Below are 27326 nucleotides of genomic sequence, written 5' to 3' on the forward strand. Positions count from 1 at the left end.
ACTCCAGTACTCTTGCCTGGAAAATCCCATGGACGGAGGAGCCTGGCAGGCTACAGACCATAGGGTCACAAAGTCAGACACGACTGAGCAACTTCACTCATGCACTGCAGGCGGATTCTTTACCAGCTGAGCCACAAGGGAAGCCGGGCTAGCAGAAAACCTTTTGTAAAATGAATGTTTAATTGTATTGAACTCCCCCCTTCACCAAAATCTTGTATACTGACTTCCCCCCACTGCCTCCTTGGAGCAGTCTCTCAGAGCTATCTGAGGTGCAGCCTCCCAGGCAGCAGTCCTCATTTTGCCCCAAATAAAACTTAACTAGAAACTCTCAAATTGTGCATTTTATTTTTAGTGGTCACTTTAATCTCACTAGTTGTTTGACCCAGGTCAGCTAGCATGGATTTTAACACTGAGCTGAATTTAAGGTAGCAACTGTACCGAGCCTTATACCTTCTCTCACAACAAACCTATGGGGCAGGTTATCATTCCATCCCGCAAAGCAGCGGACCCAGGTTAAAGGGATGATCCTCTCCAAAGGCGCTTATATCAAGGGCATCCCTGCTCCCGGTTAACGCAGAAATAGACAAGCATCCAGGCAGCAGAACGCTGGGCCACACTGCACCCTCTCCGAGAACACTTGCCCCAAATTCTAAATGCACAGGAGCTACGACGGTGAATCAGCCTGATCACGTCCTAAGAAACTGGGGCTGACATCGGCACATCCATGGACCAAGCACTAATTCCAGCGGCGGGGAAAGTTGGTTGAGGGATTGGTGGTGAGAGGGAGCGGCGGAGGGGCTAAGGAATAGTTACACAGCTGACGCGGGTCCGCAGGCGCCTCTATCCTTCCCAGGTGGCGCAGGAAGCCAAACCTGCCGGCGCTCTCGGTCAGTCAAGGTCTAGAGTTCGCGGCTGTGCCGCGCAAAGGGCGCGGGAAGAGGGCGCTGCTCTGCGCCTCCGCCGCCTGCAGCCCGCGTCCCCGCCGCCCGGCGCGCCCCCGCCGCAGCCTGGGTTCCGGGTGCGCACGCTCGCTCGCCTGCTTCCTGCAGCCGCCAGGGCCAGGGCCATGGCGACCTGCCTGCGGCTGCGGAGCTGCCCGGCTCCGCACCTCCGGCGGGCACCTCCCAGCCGGGTCTGCCGCCCCCGTGCCGACTGCCCGGTGGCCCCGATCCGCTGCTACGCCCGAGGCCCGGCGGGCCTCTCCTCTGCCCTACTGCGCACCGACGGCTTCGTGGGCGGCCTCTGGGTCTCGGCAGCCGCCACCTTCCCGGTGCACGACCCGGCCAGCGGCGCCGAGCTGGGCGTGGTGGCCGACTGCGGGGTGCCGGAGGCCCGCGCCGCCGTGCGCGCTGCCTACGAGGCTTTCTGCAGCTGGAGGGGGGTCTCGGCCAAGGTGAGTGCGCGCCGGATCCAGGGGCGATCGGGGCTTTGTACCCTAGTGAAACCAGCTGTGTCACCTCTACCCTCCCCAGTGCTCCAGGAAACACCACGTGGAAAGACTTAGTAACAACAAAGAAGTTTGGAGCGCCGGCTGTGTGCCAAGCCCGGTGCGGGGCGTTAGGGAGCCTGGCCCCGCCCTCGAGCCTCATAAAGGGTCTGGTAGGGGAGCAGAACACGAACCTGCAATTATAAGCCAGCAGACCGCGGGGGAAGGGTGGTTGGTTTCGGTAAAGGCACGTGTGATTTCAGAGTATCTGAAGTACCTGCCTGGCTGCAGGAAGACCACGCAGGAGTCTAATAGGGTGGTTTACACGCAGGCTGGTAGTGAATGCTCGGGCCATGTCATGAACTGGGGAGTGGAGAGAATTGGGGGGGAAAAATCGGGGGCTTTGTGCAAGGAAGGAGACAAACCCAGGACCCCCCTCCAGGTTTGGGGCCTGAATACATCCATTAACTGACATAGAGAGTAGTAGAGAATTGGGGGTGTGGGGTGGGGGATGTCAGAGCAGGAGAGATTGCAGCCATGTTGAGGCAGGGAGATTTCCTTCCTCCTTCATTTAGTTTATGACACGGGAGTCAGCCCAGACGTCATTTTCTACCATGTCCTTCAGCATCCTTCCTCTGAAGGAAGACAGTCCAGCAATGAAATCCAAGTACCAAGGGAGTCTAACATTGATTCATCCATTAGACATTTTCTGAGCACCTGTTACGCCACCCACTGTGGGAGGTTCTGGGGGTACAGCAGTTCCACAAAAGAAGCATTCCTGCCCTCATGGAGTTCACTTGGAGGTGAGGGGTGGGAGGAGATTTAACCTGTGACAAATAACATAGCTAAACAAACAAGTCACTGCTCCTTTCCCCTGGGTCCTGGTGCACACAAGGTGCTTGCTCCTTGGAAGAAAAGCTATGACAAACCTAGACAGCATTAAAAAGCAGAGATGTGGGAAGACCCAGAGGGATCGGGTAGAGGGGGAGAGGGGAGGGGGGATCGGGATGGGGAATACATGTAAATCCATGGCTGATTCATGTCAATGTATGACAAAACCCACTGCAATGTTGTAAAGTAATTAGTCTCCAACTAATAAAAATAAATGAAAAAAAAAAGCAGAGATGTAACTTTGCCAACAAAGGTTCCTATAGTCAAAGCTTTGGTTTTTCCAGTAGTCATGCATGGATGTGAGAGTTGGACTATAAAGAAAGCTGCGTGCTGAAGAATTCATACTTTTGAACCATGGAGTTGGAGAAGACTCTTGAGAGTCCCTTGGACAGCAAGGAGATCAAACCAGTTAATCCTAAAGGAAATCAACCCTGAATATTCATTGGAAGAACTGATGCTGAAGCTCCAATACTTTGGCCACCTGATGCCAAGAGCCGACTCGTTGGAAAAGACCCTGATGCTGGGAAAGATTGAGGGCAGGAGAAGCGGGTGACAAAGCATGAAATGGCTGGATGGCATCACCGACTCAATGGACATGAATTTGAGCAAACTGTGGGAGATGGTGAAGGACAGGGAAGTCTGGCGTGCTGCAGTCCATGGAGTCACAAAGCGTCAGACACAACTTAGTGACTGAACAACAAATGAGTGTGTCAGAAGTAATGGATGCTATGAGGGAGAAAAAGCAGAGAAGGCTAACAGGGTCAGAGGCCAGAGAAAAGGGGCAAAATGGAAAGTAAGTAGTGTGGGCAACTATTAATTTACTAGGGCCACCGTAATGGTATCACAGACTCGGAGGCTTAAATAGGAACTTGTCTCAGAGTTCTGGAAGCTACAAGCCTGCTCTCAAGGCATGTGGGCAGGGCTGGTTTCTCCGGAGGCCCCTCTCACCCTGGCTTGTGGGCGACCATCTTCCCCATCTTCACAGGCTCCTCCCTCTGAACTTGTCAGTGTCCGAATCCCTTCTCAAGAAGACACTAGTTATATTGAGTTAGGATCCACTCTTATGGCCTTATTTAATCTTAATAGCCTCTTTCCAGAGCCTGTCTCCAAGTGCAGTCACATTCTGCGGTACTGAGAGTTATGTGAATTTGAGGGGAACCGAATTCAGGCTGCAACATCAGGGTAGGTCTCATTGAGGACAGGAGATGCAGAGACCCGCGGGGGCGAGGGAATTCAGCTGGAGCAAAAACTGAGTCAGAAGCATGCCTGACGCACCTGCAGGTCAGCAAGGAGGCCCGTGTGCTGAGGAGGCTGACAGGGGGAAGAATTAGGAGGGCTGGATGGAGTGGGGTGGGTAGCCATTCTAAGGACTTAAGTGCGGTCTTACTCCAAGTGAGGCAGGGCTTCATTTCAGGGTTTTCAGAGAGCTCTAACTTGCCTTCGGAAAGGATGCTCTGGCCACAGTGCTGACAACAGACTGTAGCGGGGGCAACGGTGAAGTCCAAGGACCGCTAGGAGGTGGTGATTTACATGGGAGATGCTGGTGGCCGGCACTAGAGTTAGTGGTCGAGGCAGTGAGGCGTGTTCTGATAAAGGATATGTTTTAAAGGTGGAAGACAGCTGGTTTCCCCAACAGATTGTTACAGGGGAGAGAGAGAGAGAGATGAAAGACAAGACTGAGGCGGGGGGGTGGTGGGGAACGTGAAAGACAGGACTGAAGGATGACTCCAGGGCTTTTGGCCAGAGCCACTGGAGGGAGAAGGAAAAACCACACACTGGGGTGGGGAAGGGGTGAGAGGGGCAGGGGCGAGAAACCGGAGCTCAGGTTTGGCCCCACTGAGTCCGAGATGTCTGTTAGACGCGGAGTGAGGGTAAGGGGGTTGTTGAGAGGGGCGCCTGAACTAGATAACGCACAAGGGTGCTAACAGCTGTGGGAGACACGAGCTGGCAGGAAGCGTGTGCATCGAGGTGAGCCCTGGGCCCTCTGGAGTCCTTTTGGAGCTCCCCCCAACCCCACCGGGGCCTGCAGCCTCAACCTACCCCACTGGGGTGTTTCAGGGGCCCAGGAGCAATTTCAGGTGCAGTCAGACGGTCTTCCCTGGGGCCTTTCGGGGAACCCTCCTCGAGAGGACCTTGGAGCGACTTACTAAGGAAGCAGTGGGCTCAACTTCCCACCTCTGCCGTCTGGATGGCGGGGACGCAAACGCAGCTTCTCAGGCGGCTTTCTTGTCACCCTACTTCCCTCTCTAGGCCCGCTCACGTCCTTCCTCTGGCCGCTGGGACGAATCATCCCCAGACTGAGGGATTTAACACGTCGCAACAACGCAAAATTATTCTTACCATCCTGGAGGTCCGAAGTCCAAGAGGGTTTGCTGGGCTGCATTCCCTGGGGAAGCTCTGGGGGTTTCCTGGGCTTTTCCACCTTCTAGAGGCTTCCCTGGGGCTTCCCCTGTAGCTCAGTTGGTAAAGAATCTGCCTGCAGTGCAGGAGACCCAGATTTGATCCCTAGGTCGGGAAGGTTCCCTAGAGAACCTGGACACGACTTAGTAACTACATCACCCCCAGAGGCCTCCGTGAGTCGGTGGTCGGTGGTCTGTGGCTCTGCACCACGCCGGCCTCCGCTTCTGGAATCGCCCCACCTGCCCCGAGCCTCCCTGTCATAGTCCTCCTAGTGATTATATGGGAACCACCTGGATAACTCAGGCCCGCTCTCACCTGACCTTAATCACGTGGGCAGAATCCCTCTGGCCACAGGTAGCCACAGGCTCCAGGGGTTAGGCGGGGAACGCCCCGAGGGCCGCTCTTTGCCCTCCGCAGCTGAGCGCTGTTCTTGTTGCTTCTCGGCCTTTCAGTGGCGGGCTTCCCTGGGGGCTCAGACGGTAAAGACTCTACCCGCAATGTGGGAGACCTGGGTTCGACCCCTGGGTTGGGAACATCCCCTGGAGGAGGGCATGGCAACCCACTCCAGTATTGCGGCCTGGAGAATTCTATAGACAGAGGAGCCTAGCGGGCTCCAGTCCATGGGGTCACAAGGGTCAGACAAGACTTAGCAACTCCACCACCACCACTCTACAGAGAGGGTGAAATGATTGTAGTAAGATTGTTTTAAGAGCTGTCGATGCCTCTTCTCTGGGGGTTTGAGGTTCAGAAGACTCAACAACACCCTTGAGAGCTAAGATAACAAAGTGTGTTGGCTTATCCAAAATAGGGAGGGAAAAGAACCCAGAGAAAGACAGTTGGTGGTGTTTCCACAGTCTCAGGCTCATGAGTGTTATGAGAAAATAATTTAAATCTTGCCCCTACTAAATGGCTTAGAATGACAGAATGACAAACCAGGTTTGCTGGTTGCTATGGGCAACCACTCGGGCAGGTAGGAATCAACCAGAGTCTCTCTGCTTCATGTACACCTGTTAGATGCAGGAGGCCAAAGCTCAGGGATGCCTTCCTTCAGGGCACCTCTGTGTGGTCTGCTTGACCTGGGTTCTCTGGGCTCTCTCTTTAAGTATATAAATGAATTTCTTTTTTAAAAAATATTTAAGAAATCATTTCTTCCACAGCATACTTAATCCAGTTTATTCGTTCATCCTTTTATCTTTGAAAATTTTTTTAAATTGTAAAATGCACATAATGTAAAATTTATCATTTTCGCTCTTTGCAAGTGTACAGTTCCATGGCATTAAATACATCCACAGGGTTGTGCCTGGCCTCTCTTCTGAAGTGTGCAAAACCCTTTCCTAAACATCACAGACCCCATACCCTCCACCCCAGTCTGTGGGACAACTTGCCAGGGAGTCAGTAAAATAAAGACCTGGCCATTTGTCGGCTGTCGCCGAGCAAAGATACGGGCAGCTCTCTGGTCTGCGGGGGGCTCCACTCGGGACTCCTGAGCGGTGCCCAAGGTCTGCACAGCTCGCCTGTGTCCTGTGGCAAGAACCTGCTCAAGAAATTTGCTTCGAAAACCAAGTAATGTTCCCGAATGGGGGTCCTGCAAAGGGTGGGGGCTCCACCTGGGCGTTAACCTGACTCCCAAGCTTGCAGCCAAGTCTGTAAGCGCAGTCTCCGCTTGTGAAAGCCCACCCGTCACGTTACCATTTGCGGTTTTTCCACCTTTTGTCTGTACTTTTATACAATTGTGATGGTTTTAGGTCTGCTAAAAGCAAAGTGAACTTTTAAAGCAAAGAGGTGTTTACATTCCACCGTGGGTCCGAGGTTCCAAATCCTCTGATTCAACCAATCTTGGATTGAAAATGTTCTGCAAAAATTCCACGAAGTTCTCAAAAAAACAAAACCCGAACTTGCCTTGCTGGCAACTGTTTTCGTCGCACTTGCATTGTGTCACCTACGGAGGCGGGTTTGGTGTGGAGGTCCTTCCTTGGGCTCGCAGCTGACCCACAAGCCAGTGGAGTTCTTGATGATGAGCACCTCTAGCCCCCCAAGGAAGACTGCGGCGCCTGGGGGCGCGGAACGGCCTCTCCAAAGCGCCCGCAGGCTTGCTGCGCACCCCCGAAGTGAGCCGGGAGCTGTGCGACCTGAACGCGGAGCTCTGCCAGGCCTCCCTGGCTTCAGGCTTCTCTGCCTGCCGTGTCTTCTGGAGGGCGACGCTCTCTGCGGCCCAGCGCGCACACGGGAGGCCGTCCTGCAGAGGAGCGCTGCGCACGTGGGGCGTCTTCTGATGTCCCAGCAGACCCCAGGAACGTGCCGCCCAGAGTGTGTGTTCATAGCGCAGCTATGATGGAGACTGATCGGCTACTGGCAGTGGCTGATTTTGGACCCCGGGGTGACAAAGAAGACTTTGTGCAAAGTGATTTCAGTGACCCCGAGGCCCTGGACACTGCTTCGCCAAGTGATACCCTGGGCCCTGCGGCACACTCGAGCCTGCGTGGTTTTGACCACGAGGCACCCAACAAGCAGATCCTGGAGGACAAGAGGAGGAGAGAAAGGCCACGGGACCGTGGGCCCCTGTGGCCAGAGCACATGGCTGAGCTCAGGAAACAGAGGAGGAAGAGGAAGGCCAGACCCCGTGTGGACGATGCCCTCTCTCCCAAGAACCACCTGCGGGGCGGGGAGTGACGAGCGCGCCCCGGGCTACGAGTGGGGCTCCGAGAAGCAGAGCAGGAACTGCGATGGAGAGAGGGGATCAGAAGGGAGTGGATCGTGACCCGGCTCCGGGTGCATGCGCACCGCTGGTGCCGCCGGGCGCCCTCCTGCAGACGCAGGTGTCGTCTGCACCCTTGTGCTGTGTTGCAGGAGAGGTGGTGAGGCCTGCGGGAAGGGGCTAAAAACCTTAGTGAAAAAAGTCAAAAGATAAGGAACTATACTTGAGGACACTGTGAAATAAGCCAGTCACAAAAGGACAGAGGCTGTATGATTCTGCCTATATCAGGTTCCTAGGGTAGTTAGATTCATAGAGACAGAACGTATTAATAGAATGGTGGTTGTTCAGGCTGGGAGGAATGGAGAGACAGGTCCAGACTCTCAGTTTTGCAACATGAAAAGGTGGTGATGTAGGGTGGTGATGGCTGCAAGACCATGTGAAAGTGTTGTACTTAATGCCACTGAACTGTGTACTGAAAAGTGATTGAGATGGTAAAGGCTGTGTCCTGTGTATTTTACTGCAAAAAGGAACTATATCTTTGTGTGGTGAAATTCATTATTCACCTTTACTATAAATAGTAACAGTTGTTCCACAATACTTTTTTTCACTTTTACAATTTATGACTCAGCACACCCAAAATGGAATCTTTGATATTACTCACCAAAGAAGGGTCTGTGTCCCTGGAACAAATACAATGTTGCATGTCAGTTATACCTCACTTTTAAAAAACAGGTCAATATATGTTTCCCCAAGAATGAGACTGCACAGCAAATATTTTAGGAAACTGAAGACTATTTAATAGTCTCTCTTACCCTTGGCATTTTACTATTTTGTATTTCTTTTTCAGGAGAGGAGTTCTTTACTTCGCAAGTGGTATGACTTAATGATACAAAATAAGGATGACCTTGCCAAGATAATTACAGCTGAAAGTGTAAGTGCAGGACCTAACTTAGTACTTAAAGAAACTGTCCAAGAGTTCTTAGAAGAAAGCTTGGAAGAGCCTCTAACTTCAGTGCTGTTAGGTGGCTAAAGAAAATGTGAATTCTTTACCTCATGATCAGACATCAGTTATTATTTTGGGCACAGATTTTCTGATTAAATCAAGCACACATATTTGCTAAATCAAAATTTCTATGTTGTAACTTACTCTTTAATAATATGCAAGAAATCGATTTTGAGTGGAACTATGTGACTACTGCTTTTCCACCATTCTAGGTTTTTTTCCCCCACATGACTGCTTTGATTTTTTATGTTGTTTTTGTACATTTGCAAAGGTACCAGCTTTTTGGTCGCTCTAATAAATTACTTTCCACTGTTCACAACATTTAGAAAATAGCAGAAGGAAAAAAATTTGAAGAGGCCATTCTAGGCACCTCCTCCTGATTGTAAACCTATTAAGGAGACAAATGACGACTGTGGCTCAGGATGACCTGGCGAGCTTCCTTCCATCACCATCTGTGATTCTGCTTTCAAAGACTCACACTGAGGCTAGAAATTTCTCCACCACCCAGGGGGTTTTGTAATGGGAGACCTTTGTATTCTGCTTGCAGCTTTGAAGAACTGAGAAACACAGAATCGCGCTTTTGTTATTAGAAGGTAATGAATGTGTCCTCTTCTGATTTAATTCAGGGAAAGCCACTGAAGGAGGCACAGGGAGAAATTCTCTATTCTGCCAACTTCCTGGAGTGGTTTTCAGAGGAAGCCCGCCGTGTTTACGGAGACATCATCTCCACCCCAGCGAAAGAAAGGCGGGCTCTTGTCCTCAAGCAACCCCTCGGCGTGGCTGCCATCATCACCCCGGTATGTGGCAGGATCACCGAGATCCTGGGGGAGGAGGCTGAATGGGGCTGGTGCAGGTGTGCTCATCCCATCATCTCTGGCACCTGTTCTTGGCTTCCTGATACCACTGCTGGAGGCGGAGGCGTGTTTCCTGGTCCTCTGTGATCATGAGAGGTGTGGTGCTGGCCAGGGTTTTCTAAAGCCTGCAGGAGCGGGATGACCCACAGGAGGACCTGGGGGCTTCTCTGACTTGGCATTAAAGGCTTCTTGGCGTTGTCCAGTACATCTAAAAAGATCTTCTGGTGTTTATCATTTTTAAAAGACTTAAGATGTGACACTTTCAAAGTATTTATGTACCTTCCAGCAGGCACTGGGCCACATTCTGAAAGTAAAAAGGCTGAGAAATAAGAGACTGCATCTGCCTGGATAGGACTGCAGTATCCTTGTGGGGCACCCAGCTTTCTCTACATGAGTTGCTTCTCTTGGGTCCATCTTCTGCTAGATGCTGTATTAAGTTCTCTACGGTGTCTACCCGTTGGTCTCAAGACTGCTTGTCCTTCCCTGCTCACCACAGTCACAGAGAAACATTCCCCTCGCTGTCTAGACTGACTAGGCTTGACCCAGAACTCAGTCTCCACTAGCTGTGTGACCTTGAGCAAGTTTCTTAACTGCTCTGTCTCACCGTCTCCAAACCTGCAAATGAGAAAAATACCAACCTCATTGGGTTGTGATGAGGATTTAATTATAATAGTATAAAAGAGCGTACAACAGTGCCCAGGTCAGACTAAGCACTATACAAGGTTTTGTTGAAATAAAACATTACTATAAATGTCCACAGAGAGCTATCTATGAATATCTAGAGAGGGAAGTAATATATCATATACCATTTTCAAAATCACCTTTGCCAATATTTTTCCCCAAAGGGTCACCAAACTACAGCCCTCAGGCCTATGTTTGTAAATAAAGTTTTACTGGGACAGAACCACTCCCACCTGTATACATGCTGTCTAGTTGTGAAAGAAACTGGACATCCCACAAAACCTAAAATATTTACTACCCAGCCCTTTACAGGGAAAGTTGGCTCACCCAGTGTGGATAATTTTATACTGCTTTAAACTCTGAAGGTGTTTCTGTCTCCCTGAGCCTCTGTCTCCACGCTCCCTGGAGCCAGCAGGTGCCAGGTGTCCTGAGCTCCCCTGTAAGAACGCCTCTGCCAGGCAGGTGGTCAGAACTTAGTGGCTGGTGTCTTGCCCCACCCGCCTTTGGACCAGGGCGCAGTCCTTCCTCTCACTCCCCTCCTCTCTCTTCTGATGCAGTGGAATTTCCCCAGCGCCATGATCACGCGGAAGGTGGGGGCCGCCCTGGCAGCCGGCTGCACGGTCGTGGTGAAACCTGCCGAGGACACGCCCTTCTCTGCCCTGGCCTTGGCGGAGGTGAGCCTCTATGCACTGGGCCCAAAAAAGGATGTTACCTGGGACAGGAGGAAGCACTGTCGAAGCCTCCTTCTTTGCATCTCCTGTTTGATGGTGCTGTGCTTTAACTCACTAGTCCTTATTTTAAGTCAGATGTTCCTCTTTTTAGAAAAAATAATGGGAATTTTCTGACATCTGTAGGCTGTTGTTTAGGCTACCCTAACAATGATATCTAGCCATCGTTTTTGAGTCATAGTAATGTGACTAAATGGAGAAGGAAATGGCATTGCCTGGAGAATCCCGTGGACAGGGGAGCCTGGTGGGCTGCTGTCCATGGGGTTGCAAAGAGTTGGACACGACTGAAGCAACTTAGCATTAGCAATGTGACTAAAAGCTGAGCATTTCTCACACTGAGGGCACCTCTTATTAACCACTCCCTTCTCCAGCTCAATCTGCACTCAGTCAGATCTTGCTCTTCTGTTTAAAACTCTCTAATGGCTTCTCATGTCATGCAGAGTAGGATCCAGACTTCCTGCAGTGGCCTTCACTTGTTAAACTTTAGAACGTCTGATGAGTTCCTTCTACTGGGCAGATTCCCCTCCACCCTTTTCTTTCCCTTACAATCTGTCTTTTGAGGAAGCTGGACATCTGATGAGCAGAGCTCCCCATCAACTGGGCTTTGCAGACAGCACATCAGGGACCATGTTCCTCTGTCTCGTGCGCTTTCCAAACTGGCAGCTGTATCCAGACACTTCGTCAGACTCGGGTTCGATCCCATCTTGTGTCCTTTTGTCAGGAGAATAAGGTCTGGGGGTCTCTGTTTTCACGTCTGCGGCCCTTGCTGTACGATGCTGCTCAGTCTGTTGATTCATTGGGAGTTGCCCAAATGGTAATATTTTGATTCTTTCATTTTTCTTTCATTTCTTCACCAGACCACTTCTATAAATCAAAGCTTCCCATCATCTCTGTGGTTACCCAGTGGTGAATTCACAGAGGAAAGGAAGTATATTTGATTCTTCTTATTTACCAGTTTTTCAAATAAATCAATCTATTCCTATCATCTGCCAAAGGTTCACAATTAGTTTGTTCTTTAAGGAGCATTACGTGCTAATAGATTTTAATGTGTTGGTATTTGATGAGTTTCACTTTCTTGTGGTTATTATCCTTGATGAAGCTCACATTGCTCCCACTTTTGGCCAATGGCAGCCTCTTAGAGTTGGCTCTTTTATCTTTTAACATAACTCTAATAGTTTTTGAGACCTTCTTTGCTATCTAGTATGAGAAGATATTTTAGACTTATCATATATATTTCTTGTCCCAGACCTGGGATTAACCATTTCTGCAGAAAGCCTTTATTTCCTCTGGTAGGAAATGATATTTTAAGGCATCTAGGTGCATCCCTGATACATTTAGGGCACCAGGGATGGTCATTGATACTGGCTGGTCATTGTTTCTAGGCCTTATTAGTGGCAGGGCTGGGAAATATACATACATGTGTGTACACATGTGCACATGATAAAAATACTGCTTAAAATTCATGTAGAAACTTGCAATACATTAATACCACGTTGTCGCTCAGTTGTGTCTGACTCTCTGCAACCCCATGGGGTGCTGCCCACCAGGCTCCTCTGTCCGTGTGATTTTCTCAGCAAGAAAACTGGAGTGCATTGCCATTTCCTTCTCTAGGAGATCTACCTGACCCAGGGATCAAACCCAGGTCTCCTGCACTGCAGGCAGACTCTTTACCATCTGAACCACCAGGGAAGCCTTAATACCACATTAGCACTAGTAAGAATCTTACTTTAGTTCTAAATATATTCTGTCCCCAAAGTCAGCCTATGTTTTGTTTTTTTTTTTTTTGCCATTACTTTCTGGGTTAAAACATTTATTTCTCTTTTCTGTTTTTCCAGTTTGATCACTTGCTGCCACATGTTTGCTGTTTCTCTTTATAGCTTGCAAACCAGGCTGGAATTCCCCCAGGTGTGTACAACGTGATTCCTTGCTCTCAAAAGAAGGCCAAGGAAGTAGGGGAAGCACTTTGTACAGATCCTCTCGTGTCTAAAATTTCCTTTACTGGTTCGACAGCCACTGGAAAGGTATGTGACTTAAGTCTCAAAGGAAACAAGTGTCATTCTAATAACTTCTCTTTATACAGTATCAAAAATACTACTTCATCTTGTTCACCATTTGGAGGAAGGTTTCCGGCAGAGTGTTAGAAGCTCTGTCCCATATCATAACATCTGATCATCTTTCAGAAACATTTGGATGGTGTTCCTCATTGTGACATGATCTAGGTTCCTGTTTGACAAAACTGAAGGTTTAAGGGTAGACCAGGTTCCCATTATTTGTTGCATGTGAAGTAGATGAAAGTTGTTCATCATATTCCCATAACTCTCGAATGTGTGTTTTTTTCATAATGTAGAATTAAAGAAATGGATGCCTTAGAACAAAAATTGTGTTTAGTATAAAGGTAGTTACAGAAACAGAAAGATCATTTTTTTTCTAGCTTTCTTCTCCCTTATATGTTGAAAAATTCTTTCCCCAAAACCTCATTTGTGTGTCTATGAGTGCATTTTTACTTATGCTTTTAAATGTTTAAAACAGAAAAAAGGCAGAGTAGAACAAAAGTTCTTAGTTATGGGGTTTTTCTCCAAATAGTACACATTTTTCCTGCTAGTGTTTATATACATACATGCATATGCTCATATTAGAGAAGTACATAAACATATCAAATTAAAATAGTAAAAATCTAATCTGAAAGTTTTGGTGAAACTGGTCATTTTTTTGGACACCATGAGAAGCAGGAGAAAATAAACCAGTTTTAGTAACTCCCAGCCATAACCATGTTTGTCATGCCACAAACTCACACTTGGGAAGCCTGCCATTCATTCATTTCAGAAGTGTAACTTTTTAGATCCGTAAAGTGCTACCACCCTGATCCAGGGATCTTGCAGAGCAAACTTATTCTCAGAGGGTTTCAAAGTCGTTAGAGAAAAAGAGAGAGGCCTGGGAGAAGAAGGGTTGTAAACCTCTGCCACTGAATCCAAAGAAGTACCCAGACGCTGGGCAAAGGCCAGCCACTCACTGCTTACTCTTATTTGCTCAGCAAACTGTTCCCAACAGACAGACCCCCAGGAAAATGTTGACTGTGTTCCTGTCAAGTCCAACTGTCCTTTTAAGTTATTTACATGGGACAGTGCTTCGCTTCAAGTGGTTTAAAGGGAAGAGTGATAGGAATCACTGGTAAGTAGCCATTCTCCACACCAACAGCCTCTTCTGAGCTGATCTTTGCAGAGAATCGGTGGCTCAGCTCTGGATCTTGGCACATAGAATCTTGCCTCTAACCGAACCCCCTTCGGTCAGCCTCTTCTGGAGATGCGGCCCTGCCTCTTCCAGGGGGACCGCCCCTCCTGGGGCCTGTGAAGGGGACAGAGTACATGTCTGCTCCCCACAGAGAATTCAACCATGAATGGTCATTTGACCTGAGGAAAACAGATTCATAGGCTGGCCAGTGACCAAGGGTGAGTGTCTCATAGAAAGGTAAGCTGGGCAGTCCTGCTCCCTTTCTAAGGCTTTGGAAGCTGAAGTCCTGAGAAGGTCAGCAGGGGGAATAGGAGCAGGAAGGACTCCTTAGGACATAGCAGGATTGTAGGCAGCAGGGGCCATGCAGCCAGAGTGGGGTTCAAGCTCTCCTCATGGGTGCCGAGTAGGAAGAAGATTCAGAGGACACAGGTGGAGGCAAGCGACCCAAGAGCAAGCCGAGTCGGGAAAACCAATGGCCTGGCAAAGAGCATTTCTTAAACGTTCTAAAGAAAATAGCTATCAATAAATATTGAGTCTAATAAAGAAATAGGTTTACTCACACCAGTCAGAATGGTCATCATTAAAAAGTCTACAAACAATAAATGCTGGGGAAGGTATGGAGAAAAGGGAATCTTCCTACACTGTTGGTGGGAATGTAAATTGGTACAGCCACTATGGAAAACAGTATGGAGTTTCCTTAAAAAACTAAAAAATAGAGTTGCTATATATCTGGCAATGCCACTCCTGGGCATATATCCAGACAAAACTGTAATTGCACCCCTATGTTCATAGTAGCACTGTTTACAGTAGGCAAAACATGGAAGTAACCTAAATGTCCATCAGAAAATAAATGGATAAAGAAGATGTGGTACATATATACAATGGAATATAACTCAGCCACTAAAATGAATGAAATAATGCTATTTGCAGTAACATGGATGGACTTAAGAGACTGTCATACTGCGTGAAGTCAGAGAAACAAACATTGTATGTCATCCCTTATATGAGAAATCTAAAAAGAAACGATATGAATGAACTTATTTACAAAACAGAAATAGACTCACAGACTCAGAGAAAGGGATAGTTAGGGACTTTGGGATGGACATGGACACACTGCTATATTTAAAATGGATAACCGCAAGATCCTGCTGTCTAGCACAGGGACCTCTGCTCAACGTTATGTGGCAGCCTGGATGGGAGAGCAGTTTTGGGGACAGTGGATACATGTATGTGTATGGCTGAGTCCTTTTGCTGTCCACCTGAAACTATCCCATTATTAATTAGCTATACTTCAATATAAAATACAGAGTTTTGTTTTTTAAAGAAGGTACATATCCCTCTGTGTGTATAGCCAAATTCTGGATAGATACACCTTAAGATTTTATCAGTGCTAAACTATGGATTCTGGGGTTCTGAGTGATTTTATTTTCCTATCTCTGTGATTGTTAAGCCTGCTTATAATTTTTTGAGTAGGTCATACATTGACATGGTTCAAAAATCAGGGCAGTATAAACATGTTTATATTCAGAAGTTTCACCCTTACCCGTTTCTGGTTTCCTCTCTTTTATACATAATTATTTTTAGTTTCTTGTCATCTTCTCCATGTTTATCAAGTATAAGCAAGTATGAATATATATAATTTTCCTCTTTTCTTATGCAAACTGGCATCCCATACACACTACTATGTACCTGGCTTCCTCCTCTATTGGGTGCTTTTTGGAAACAAAGCCTTACCGGTCCCTCTTGTTGACTGGGCACTCATAGCATCCTCTGTCTGCTCCCAGGTCCTGTTGCACCACGCAGCAAACTCCGTGAAGAGGGTGTCCATGGAGCTGGGTGGCCATGCCCCGTTCATCGTCTTCGACAGTGCCAACGTGGACCAGGCTGTTGCCGGGGCCATGGCCTCCAAATTTAGGAACTCTGGACAGGTGAGTCCCGGAGCGTTTTTCTGGGTTGTGTGCTTTACAAAGATCCTACCCCTTCCCTCACCTCCTGGGAGAAAGGGCACTTCTGGGTTCCTCCCTCCATTCTCCGTCCATGTCCTCTTTCATCGGGGTTTAGTAAGTGCCCTCTGTCTGGGACTCTGCTAGGCTCAGAGGGTATGAAGGGAAATACGTTGTCCTCCTCCCTGGCTTCAAGGAACATTTCCTGAACAGCAGATGCCTTTTAATCAAATCGCTCTCTTCTTTCATCTCTTTGAATGTGGTTATTGTCACAGTTTTCCCTTGCTGGGCTTTTCTCTACTGAACAGGTTTTAAGTATCTCCCCAGATACAAAATAGCCTGAACAGCTAGGGTCTGGAGCCCACAGTCTTAAGGAAGAGAATGTTGGAAAATGTTGAGATGGTGCTTTGAAAAACTCTAAAACCCTACTGCCTGGGTCTCACTCTTCCCGAGATGAGGGGGGCAGGACAGGCCCCCACTAGAGGGTCACACACACCACAGTGGGCCAAGGAGGGTCCAGCTTGTCCTAGGGAGAGTGGTGTCCTGTGCTCACACCTTCTAGGGAATCCCAGAGCATTAGATCCAGCAGGGACCTTCCAAGTTATATCATACAAGGTAAGCACTTGATCTTAGAGTACCATCAATAAGCAATTTTAAAATGTATTCCAGAAATGGAATAAATATTGAGTTATCTAGGAGGAAAAAGGTGAAATGTATAATATTCTTTATTAAATCGTTTTCACCCTGTTTTGACTGTTGGTAACTAATTTTTCTCCTTTCACATATCTTAAATAAATTTGCTTGTTTTTGAAATAGGTATGTTTCCTTTTAGAAACACAAAATGCAAAGGTGTATAACCTTCAGTTACAAAGCTACAACTTTGGGGTATATTGCTTTAAGCCAATAAAAATGCACAGGATACAAAATGATCTACAAACTGTTTCTACTAGAAAATACACAATTAAGAAAAAAGCCATGAAGAAAATGTATCAAGGATAACCTCATTTCCAATCATGTGTATATTATATAACTTGAAAATGTTAGGCCTACACTAGAAAAAATAATAAACAAAGGGCTTTTCAATAATTTAGGCTGAAAGAATGGTCTTGTCTCCGTTTTCAAAATGTTGGATTGTGCCAGGCTCTTGAAAGGTTCAATAAGCTCCAGGACATAAATTAGCCTTTGAATCCTCTTCCTTCTAGCTCCGCTGTCTGTCGCTGAGTATCTGTCTCAAGGAGCTAGTTTCATGTTGGTTTTCTCGTTCCAATATGAGCCATTTGAACAAAACCTGGGTTAGTGGCTTTTTGCTCACAGATAATTTATGCTCGCTTACCTGTTTAACCACAGAGGTGTGTTGGCTGTGGAGGCGCCTGGAGAAGCACATGCTCTTGGCATGTTTGTCTTTAGGGCCAAGCTCGAGTTTGGAGGAACACAGCAGGTGGGACCCAGGACAGGAACCACCTGGGAAGGAGATTTACATTCAGAGGTAGCAGCAATCATAGGTTTATTGGTTGGGTCAGAGCTTCTGACGAACTGTCGACATGAGTTTTCTTTCTTTCTGTCTAGACTTGTGTTTGCTCCAACCGTTTCTTGGTGCAAAGCGGTATCCACGACTCCTTTGTGAAAAAATTTGCTGAGGCAATTAAAACAAACCTGCATGTGGGTAATGGATTTGAAGAGAGAACTACTCAAGGCCCATTAATTAATGCAAAAGCGGTAGAAAAGGTAAGTCTGTCTTATTATCTGTTCAGTGTCCTGATTTCAGTATCAAAAAACACTCCGGTAAGGTGCCCAGCAAGGTGGTTTTGGAAACAAAGAGATATTAGAAACACTAATGAATTTCTGCCAGTTTGTATGAATCAAGTGACATCGTTGGGTTATAAGCTTTTCCAGCTCTGTCATTTCGTTGAGTCCCCATGAGATCTGCCACTTTCATTCTTCTACTGCCGTCCCTAAATCTTCTCTTGCAGTGGTGATAATTCTGTCTCCTGCTGCTTCAGGAATTACCATCTTGAAATACAGTTCCTTCATCTTTGGAACACCTAAAAGGAGAGGAAAAAGGCTTTTTGTTTTTGAGATCAGACATTTCTAGGAATCTAATATTGTCCTCCGAGAATTTTGAGAAGACAGTACATACTCTTGCCTGGAGAATCCTATGGACAGAGGAGCCTGGCAGGCTACAGTCCATGGGAATCACAAAGAGTCAGACATGACTGAACATGCACACACACCCACACAGGGGTGTACCCGTTTTAGTGATGGAAGCTCTAGAAATTCTTGAAGTGGAAGAAACAGGTCTATCAAGCAAATGCTAGAGGAAAACTTCTCAGAGCTAGGGGGAAATAATTCTTCAGACTGAAAGACTTTGCCAATTGACAAGTATATAAAATTAGAATAAAGAGAAAACCCAGATATGTTTTGCTAAAATTTTAGAATGTCAGGAACATACAAAAAAGATTCAAGAAGCTTCTTGAGTGGGGAAAATCAACCTATAAAGGAGTGAGAACTGTTCTTGAATTAGAATATTCATCGTCAGCACCATAAGTAGAGAAATACACTCAACACTCAGATGGAAAATTATTTGGGGTCCAAATTCCATTAGCAGCCAGCGCAAGATAAAACCACCCAACCTACAGTTATCAGAACACTCCGAATATAAACCATCTTCAGTGCACCTTTTTCGAAATAACTAGTACTCGAGGAGAAGATATTAGAACGAAGTGAAAGAGGAGTCCAGGGACAAGAACAGTGTGGGATCCAAGAGCCTGGAACTAACCCAGGAAGGCGAGGAGAGCAAATCCCAGAAAGGCAGCTGAGCGTCAGGCCTGGAAAGACATGAGTGTTTGTGTATTAGGGCCATCCAACAAACAGTAAGACTAAACAGCCGAAAACCCGCAGAGCAGGTTGCTGTTGTTCAGTCGCTAAGTCATGCCCGACTCTCTGCGACCCCACGGACTGCAGCACACCAGGTTTCCTTGTCCTTCACTGGCTCCCAGGGTTTGCTCAGGCTCATGTCCACTGAGTCGGTGGTGCCATCCAACCACCTCATCCTCTGTTGTTCCCTTCTCCTTCTGCCCTCAACCTCTCCCAGCGTCAGGGTCTTTCCCAATGAGTTGGCTCTTCGCATCAGGTGGCCAAAGTATTGGAGCTTCAGCTTCAGTCCTCCCAGTGAGCGGGGAGGAGGCAGCATTGTACATACCACCTGCCCTCTTGACTCCGTATCTCGTATCTGTGTATCTGGTTCTTCCTACCTAGAAGGAACTGGGGTACATGGTTTCGAACCTATTTGAAAAAGAAAGAAAAACCCAGGTATAGTTTCTGACAGTTTAAACATTTTCCAAGTATTCTGGATTCCCTTTCCCAAAGGCTGTTCCTTTTCTCCTCACACAGGTAGAGAAACACGTGAGTGATGCCATTTCCAAAGGGGCCACCGTTGTGACAGGTGGGAAGCGACACCATGTTGGGGAAAATTTCTTCGAGCCCACCCTGCTCAGCAACGTCACCCGAGACATGCTCTGCTCTCAGGAAGAGACTTTTGGGCCTGTGGCGCCTGTTATCAAGTAAGACCATCCAGCGTGTAGGAAGATGGGAGGGAACAATAGGAAAGGAAAAGGAAGCCTGGAGAGTAATCCAGTTCCTGTGTCATTTGAGGCCTGGGGGAAGAGGCAGAGAAACAGAGAGTGGGGTTGTGTCAGGGGAAGGGCCAAGTTCAAGGTATGGTTTTTTTAAAATTGGTTTTCATTATTGCCAGTTTAGACCACAAAATTTACCAAATTCTCTACTTTGCTTCCTACCAAACTCATTTTTCTTCATAACGGAGTACATCCTTCAAGGGTTCTTTCAAGGGTGTCTGTGGGAAATGAACTCTGTGTTCTTATGGGACCTTTTATCCCACACTCACAAGTAAATAATAATCTACCTGCATAAAAATCTAGCTTCACAAGACATCACTCCTTGGTCTGCTTATTTTCAGGGTTGTTATTGAGAAAGCTGATGTCTGCTTCTTGTTCCTGTGAAGGGATCTTTTTCTCTTCAGAGACTCATGGCCTTTGATGTTCTTAAATTTTACCGTGGTAGCTTAGGAACAGCATACTGTGAGCTTCTTTTCAATCTGAGATCCTAAGGCCTCTATTTAAAATCTGAGGTGTTTATTTAGTCCAGGGAAATTCATGGTCATTATTTCTCCAAATATTTCTCTCTCTTCCATTGCTAATGAAATTTATAGATTAATCTGACACTGGGAGAATGGACCACTTGGAGAACTTTCATCTTTGTTTTAATAAAAAAGTTTTTTACTGAGAATATGAACTTGACATTTTCCAAAAGGATGCAGGGGTTAGGAATGCAGGTTTTGCTACTTTATATCTGTGTCCCCTTGAATGAGTTAACTTCTCTGAGCCCCAGGGTCCTTGATGGGAAAAGGACTAAAAACTAGTACCTGCCTCATGGCTTCCCAGGTGGAACAGTGGTAAAGAATCTGCCTGCCAATGCAGAAGATGCAAGAGGCTCAGGTTCGATCCCTGGAGGAGGAAATGGCAACCCACTCCAGTATTCCTGCCTGGAGAATTCCATGGACAGAGGAGCCTGGTGGGCTACAGTCCATGAGGTTGCAAAGAGTCAGACACGACTTAGTGACTAAACAACAGCAAACAAAAAACCTTGCCTCACAGGACAGTTGTAAGGTTTAAACGATGTAATATACAGAAAGCATGTCACCTAATATCAGGGTGGTTGTTATTGTGTAGTGAAGTCATGCAGTCGTATCCAACTCTTTGGGACCCCATGGACTGTAGCCCACCAGGCTCCTCCGTCCATGGGATTTTCCAGGCAAGAATACTGGAGTGGGTTGCCATTTCTTTCTCCAGCGAATCTTCCCAACCCAGGGATCGAACCCGGGTCTCCCGCATTGCAGGCAGACGCTTTACTTTCTGAGCCACCAGGGAGTTCACGCTCAAAAGGTGAAATCGTCCAGGACGTCCCACCTAACGGTGTGATGAGTGCATTTTCGAGGGACACGCAGGCAGCGAGGACATGGGTGACTCCCTGGTTTTTATTCTCTGGCCGATAGAATGGCTTGCTCTCTACAGTGGAGAGACAAGAGCTGCTCATCCTTGGAACAAGTGATTCTCTTGCGGTCCCCTCCTCTCTCTCCCACTCACCGGGGTTTGCCAGTTCTGCCCGAGCCTTCAGAGGGCTGGCTGCTGCTGGGTCTCTGATTTGAGGAGCTGGGATGCACAGAATGTTCTGCCCCCAGTTACAGTTCTGGGGCAACAGAAAAAGGCCTCTGAAATCTAGTTTCAGAAATGAGATGATCAAGCTGGAAGAGACTGCATTAGGCTTCCGTACTGGTAGGCTCATTTCCAAGGGGAACAGACCCCCAGCACTGTCACACTGTCAGAGCATAAGTGGCGGGGCTGATGCAGGCCCTGACTGTTCAGTCTCCCACGTCACGGCTGCTTCTCAAGTAGTTATTATGATTGGCGCACGTCTTAAGAGGGAACAAGAGCAGTAATCCTTTTCTTAGGCGTTTTATTCGACATTCTGAATACACAGTAGTTCCCTGCGTGTCTCCTGTTCTCCTGGAAGAGATGAACTGGTGTTGATCCAAGCTCCCTAGCCTTGAAGTCAGCGTGTGCAGTGAATGAAGGTATTTTCCTCTCTGCTCCTTGCGAAACTCTGCTTGACCCCTAGTTCTTATTTGGGAAACAGATCAGAAGGAAAAACAGGTGGTCTTCCTTCCCTGAGGGATTTTGCTGATGACCACCCTGACTTTGGCAGGTTCAACACAGAGGAGGAGGCGGTGGCGATCGCTAACGCGGCCGACGTCGGGCTGGCAGGTGGGTGTCTGTCCTCGCTTGGCGACAATCACAGTCACTTCTCCAGCTGTGCCTTTTAAGTGTTGCCTGAGGTTTTGAGAAGTCAGCTTCTTTGCAGCACGTTTCATTGCTTTCCAAGGGGCAAGGGCGGGTTTGTGCCAGTCCAGATTCTTTGCCCAGATGTCCCCAGGATGTGGGATGGGAGCTCCCTGGTTGGAGCTGGGCATTCTGGAGGGAGAAACAGCAATCCCAACTGTTCTAGGGGAGAACCACCCACACCCCTTAAGTCCCATGTCCCCAGAGGCTCGATGCCTGGAAATTCCAAGTGCTTTTCCTCACATCCCTCCTGGAAGCCCGAACAAAAGAGATAGTACTTGACTTCACAGAGAGCATCGGGTTGATGAAGGAAGGGAAGACAGCACAGGCAGAGGGAGCCTCACGGAGTGGCTGCCGTTCTTGCAGTTTGGACATGGTCAAGGCGGCCCTAGTATGTACCCTGTGTCCCTGACAAAACTGTGTGTGCATAAAGACACTCAACAAATCCGTCTTTAGCATCCGCTAGTGGATGAAGTGTTGGCAAAGATACAAAGATATAAAGATACAGCTGTGGCTCTAGGCACTTCTCTGGGTGGACAAGAACCACTGCCAACCAGAGAAAGGATGTGCACGCTATTGAGTCCCTTATTCTACTACACAGACTGAGTTGCCAACTCAGAGGGCCTAACGCTGGAGTAAGATGTGTGCACGAGTGGCCCCGTAACGCTGAGCCCAGTATTCCTCCAGTGCCTTCTCGATGGGATGATGGTGGAAGAAGCCAGGCCCTGAACCACGGCGTCCATGCTGGGCAAGACTGATGGTGCAGATTGGAGGAGAGAGGCTCTGGGCAGAGGGGGACCTAGGGAGTTAAGTGAAAATAGGACAGGAGAACTGGGTGGATGAGTTTGGTGGCGATAGAGTGACTGGAATAATGGAAGATAAAGCTGTGGTGTTGGTCAAAACCACATTAGGGAGAGTTTGAATACACACCAAGAACTTAACCTATTTATGGGTAACAAGGAGTCACTGGAAGGTCTGGGTAAAAAATATCACGTGGATAACCTAACAGATGTGTGCAGTGTGGATTGATTAGGAGGCCATAGGAGCCGGGTTCATTGCTGTTACAGCCCTAGCTGGAGATGGTGAGAGAGCTAGCGAGAGTAGAACAGAAGCAAAAAGATGATTTCTAAAGGTTGTGAGATGAAGACACAGAGAGGATCAACTAAGGGCTCCACTTGGAAGCAGGGAGGTTCCAGCCCACGTGACTAGGCAGCTGGTCATCCATGGCACCCTCAGCTGTGACACGATGTCTTTAATGACTGTTCTACATCTGTGTCCTGTATCCCCATGACAGGTTATTTTTACTCTCAAGACCCGGCCCAGATCTGGAGGGTGGCGGAGCGGCTGGAAGTCGGCATGGTTGGTGTTAATGAAGGACTCATCTCCTCCGTGGAGTGCCCTTTCGGCGGGGTGAAGCAGTCCGGCCTTGGGCGAGAGGGCTCCAAGTATGGCATCGACGAATATCTGGAGCTCAAGTACGTGTGCTTCGGAGGCTTATAGAATTCTTCAGAAAATAAAAAGGGAGGCTTACCTATGTATGGGGACGTGCCATCCATTATTTTAAATAAACCCATAGGGTAGGTGAACTAGGAATTTAAAAAAAAAAATCATCCAATCCTTTTAAGCAGATACAAATCCTACCCGTCCCCTTAGCTGATGTGGGACCAATACATGCCACAAGCCTGTGGCCACAGATCCCTGAGAACCAGCAGTGGGTTTATAGGATGAGGCCCTGGATCGCCAGCCGCCACACCCCCACCCACGAACTCATCTGCCACACAGCAAGGTGCACCAAGCTGGTCCTGCAGCCCCCTCACCACAGTGGGACCACAGCCTGGGCAATGACGTAGCCAGCACCCACGTGGCTCTGGAGCTAAGACCCAGGGGGCTGCGGGGGACACCTCTGAGTGTGACTGATAGGCTGGGCAGGATGCCGCTGCATGCCTGGGGACCCCCCCAGCCGGGTATTCGGAGGTGTTGCTGCAGCGGCTGAATCAGCATTTTTGTTTTTGTTTTTTAAGAACTTTAGACACAGCACAGAATTGCCTGAATTCCTTTGACAAATTAAAGAACCCCGCTCTCTTTTTTGACTAGTTTTTAAACTGAAGGCTCCATCATCCTCAACTGCTTAAAGATTCTGTGTTCACTTCTGTGCTGTTTTTCCACATCATGTTTCTGAGAGAAATAAGCATAAAGCCGAGCAAGGCGGCAGCAGCTTAGCGGGAGGATGGCCCACAGGTAATGGCCTGGCCGGGCTTTGTCTGCACAGACATGCTGTCTACCCCCCACACCCACCCCTCAGTGCAGTGGAGATTCTGTTCATGCCTTACTTAGCTCCATGGGATACTGTGAACTAAGAGAGCAAACATATAATATTTGCCAAAAAGTGAAAATTCGATGTTAAGTGCGGGAGTCAGCATTATTATGGGAAGCACCTCCCAGCCCGGCTTGGGTCTCCAGCAGTGGCTCTGCCAAGGTGAGGGGAGGCTGGTACCCACCTGCTCGGCCCCTGAGCCCCAGGGAGGGCTGGTCTCCCACAGCCTGCTCTTTAGGAGATGCTGCTCCTTCACCTGCAGAGAGACAGCAAAGGCACTTTGAGCACAATGATCTCCAAAGGGAAAAGAAGTTCCATAGTTGCCAGGTGGAAGAGGCACTTTTTATCCAATGAGTTTTTATAGTTCTTTTAAAAACAAAAAGCCCAATGATCAGTGTTTCCTGTTGCTCTGAAAGAAAAACTCTGATTGAGAAAACCGTGTCTAAACGTCCTGATATATGAGGAAAGGGGAGGCCGGTCCTGGTGGAAGAGACAGGGATGAAGCTCCCCCTTCCCACTGTGTGTGCGCGCACACTCCACTGACATCCTCTGGATTTGGGGAGCGGAAGGAAAATATGAATAAAAGGAGTACTGGAGGCAGTTGCTCCTGGACCAGCCAGGACAGAGCACCCCTCACTGAGCCATGGGGAGCTGAAGAGCTAAAGGTCTGAGATGTCTCTGTGTACAGAGGTACCACGGCCAGTCCCGGAGCTGGCCTCTGTTTGCCCTGGGTTACATCAGCCATCCCCCTGAGGCCCAGCTAAGGAATCAGCTGAAGTCCACCTCCTGGTGACGGGCACTGCTCAGACCCTGTCCACAGTCACATACACATCATATTGACAGTGAATTTGCACTTACCAGTTCTGGGGTTGTTTCATGTAACATTTTAATTACTTAATGTTTGGATGTGTCCATCTGTTCTCTATTAACAATAAAAATGCTCTAAATAGTTTTTAGAAGTCCAGAATACTAGTGCTTGAAATGTTTGGGGGAATACATCCAAATATGTTTGTAACTTTGTAACTCAGTAGCTGCTTTGGCTTGATGGCAGATTTTCAGTTTTCTAGTATATCTGTTTGACCAGGTACATAAATTGAGGGCCAGAGACTCACTGCAATATCCTTGATTATTTTTTGAATTAAAATAATTTGAAAAGGAAATAGCCTACTGTTTAGTAAAATTGATCTGGATTGTGGGGAAAGATGTATTTTTTAAATGAACATTTTTGGGGGTTATTGTTCAGTAAGGTGATCGATGTGTGATGGAATATGTGATGGATTTGTTAAAAATGTGTGTTTTAACGTGAAATAGAAAAGGATCATTAGACCAGGGGTTGGCTCACAAGCCAAATGTGGCCTGCTGTCTGCTTTTGTACAACCCAGAGCTAAGAATGGTTTTTATATTCCCAAATGGTTAGGGGAGGAAAAAAATCAAAAGAATAGTATTTCATGACACATGAAAATTTTCTGAAATTCAGATATCAGTGTCCATAACTCTTTGCTATCCCATGGACTATAGTCTGCCAGGCTCCTCTGTCCATGGAATTCTCCAGGCATTACTGGAGTGGATAGCCATTCCCTTCTCCAGGGGATCTTCCCAACCCAGGGATCGAACCTGGGTCTCCTGCACTGCAGGAGGTTCATTACCATCTGACCCACCAGGGAAGCCCCAAATAAAATGTTATTGGAACCCAGCCACACCCATTCATTTACCATATGATCTGTGGCTACCTTCTAGGCAGAGTTGAGTATCTGTACCACAGTTTTTTACAGAAATAGTTGGCCAACCTCTGATCTAAACCAAGAGGAAGATATTGACTTTCCCAAGTTTATGAGGCATTATTTCATTTTATTGACCACCTACTGTGTAAAAAGTACTTTTCCAGGCCTTGCTCCAGTGAATTCTCACCAAGAATTTTCCAGCAATCGTCACATAACTCATACGAAATCACCCAGATAATGGGAGTCTGTTGGTCTTGAGAAAACACTTCTCAGTTTACTTTCCCCAGCTATGCAGGGATTCTCATTTTAAACCTCCTCTGTACCTGTTATCTTTATCCATTTGAGTAGCTTTTAAATATAATTTTATATCAAGTGTTGGCTCATCTACCTTTAATTTTTATGGAAAGACTTAGTGAAAGACCAGAAGCGCAATGCAGATAAATCTGTTTTATTGTAAACTTAGATCATTAACTTTAAACTGTGCCACATGACTGCCTTCTCTGCAGGCTGAAGCCCAGGGCTTTAATTATTCATATGCGGCTACGATAGATAGCATTTTACTTGAATAATATTTACGCTGTGTTTTTTTTCATGCTCTATTTTGTGGGATAAAACTTGGGGATAAGTGTAGTTGGAACTGTGAAAACATTTTGTTTTTTAAAAATGTACATGTAATTCACTTTCCAGTTTCTGATAACTGTGTATGTGTGTCAATGCAGCAGAGTTGTGTGTGTGTGATTAATAAAGGTTGAATTAAGAGAGTTTCCTGTTTTAAGTGAAGGTTTCTGATTTGTGCGATTTTTCTTGCCAGTTCATCATTTGAGTTTACTTTGGAGATCATTAGACCAGTTTGCATATGTATGCCTCAATCCAAATATGACTGCAGGAGTTTAGGACACGCCACCCCAAAATGCGCCACTTTGGCATAAGGATTTTTGTGAGCTGAAGACAATTAAGTGGCAGATAAAAGAAAATCACTCCGTCTTTTGTTACCCCTCTATTTGCCTAAAAGTCAGATGAGTGCTGAGCCGCTTCAGTCATGTCCGACTCTTTGCGACCCCGTGAACTGTAGCCTGCCAGGCTCCTCTGTCCTTGGGATTCTCCAGGCAAGAATACTGGAGTGGATTGCCATGCCCTCCTCCAGAGGATTTTCCTGACGCAGGGATGGAACCTGTGTCTCCTGCATTGCAGGCGGGTTCTTTACCACTGAGCAACCAGGGAAGCCCCCAAAGCAGGATACAAATTTACAAAGGTGCCCCCTCTCTATCAAGAGGGAGGGACAAAGGTTAATTCCCAGAGACAACTTCAGGCCCAATCAGCCTGGACTCTAAATAATAAATTTTACTAACTAGCCTTTGGCTCCACCCTTGAAAGCCTACAACTGTTTTCCTTTATCCTGTCATTTCTCCAGAGATTTACTGTTCTTTGTTGAGGATGCTATGTAAGCTGATGCTTTAAGCCACTTTCAGTTATCACTTCTCTCTGAGATATACATGAGAAGTTTATTAAAATTTGTTTTTCTCTTGTTAA

General features: G+C 47.3%; 1 protein-coding gene and 1 pseudogene across 1 annotated transcript; both read left to right on the forward strand.

Moving 5' to 3' along the window:
* The first annotated feature begins 972 nt into the window (after window positions 1–972).
* ALDH5A1 (aldehyde dehydrogenase 5 family member A1) lies at window positions 973–26557 on the forward strand. Its single transcript, XM_020892292.2, has 10 exons — window positions 973–1393; window positions 8260–8343; window positions 9042–9212; window positions 10508–10624; window positions 12556–12699; window positions 15691–15834; window positions 17416–17574; window positions 19240–19409; window positions 21628–21686; window positions 23056–26557. The coding sequence occupies exons 1-10, from the start codon at window positions 1067–1069 to the stop codon at window positions 23259–23261; spliced, it is 1581 nt and encodes a 526-aa protein (XP_020747951.2). The 5' UTR covers window positions 973–1066; the 3' UTR covers window positions 23262–26557.
* Window positions 3104–8248, forward strand: LOC139031563 (putative ribosome-binding factor A, mitochondrial; annotated as a pseudogene).
* Window positions 26558–27326: the final 769 nt, after the last annotated feature.

Source organism: Odocoileus virginianus, chromosome 27 (genome assembly GCF_023699985.2).
Source record: "Odocoileus virginianus isolate 20LAN1187 ecotype Illinois chromosome 27, Ovbor_1.2, whole genome shotgun sequence".
Classification (NCBI taxonomy): Eukaryota; Metazoa; Chordata; class Mammalia; order Artiodactyla; family Cervidae; genus Odocoileus; species Odocoileus virginianus.

Coding starts and splice junctions, on each gene's coding strand:
- ALDH5A1 (XM_020892292.2), top strand. CDS start 1,067: ATGGCGACCTGCCTGCGGCTGCGGAGCTGCCCGGCTCCGCACCTCCGG. Junction 9,213..10,507: donor TGGCTGCCATCATCACCCCG/GTATGTGGCAGG, acceptor CTTCTGATGCAG/TGGAATTTCCCCAGCGCCAT. Junction 21,687..23,055: donor GGCCGACGTCGGGCTGGCAG/GTGGGTGTCTGT, acceptor TCCCCATGACAG/GTTATTTTTACTCTCAAGAC.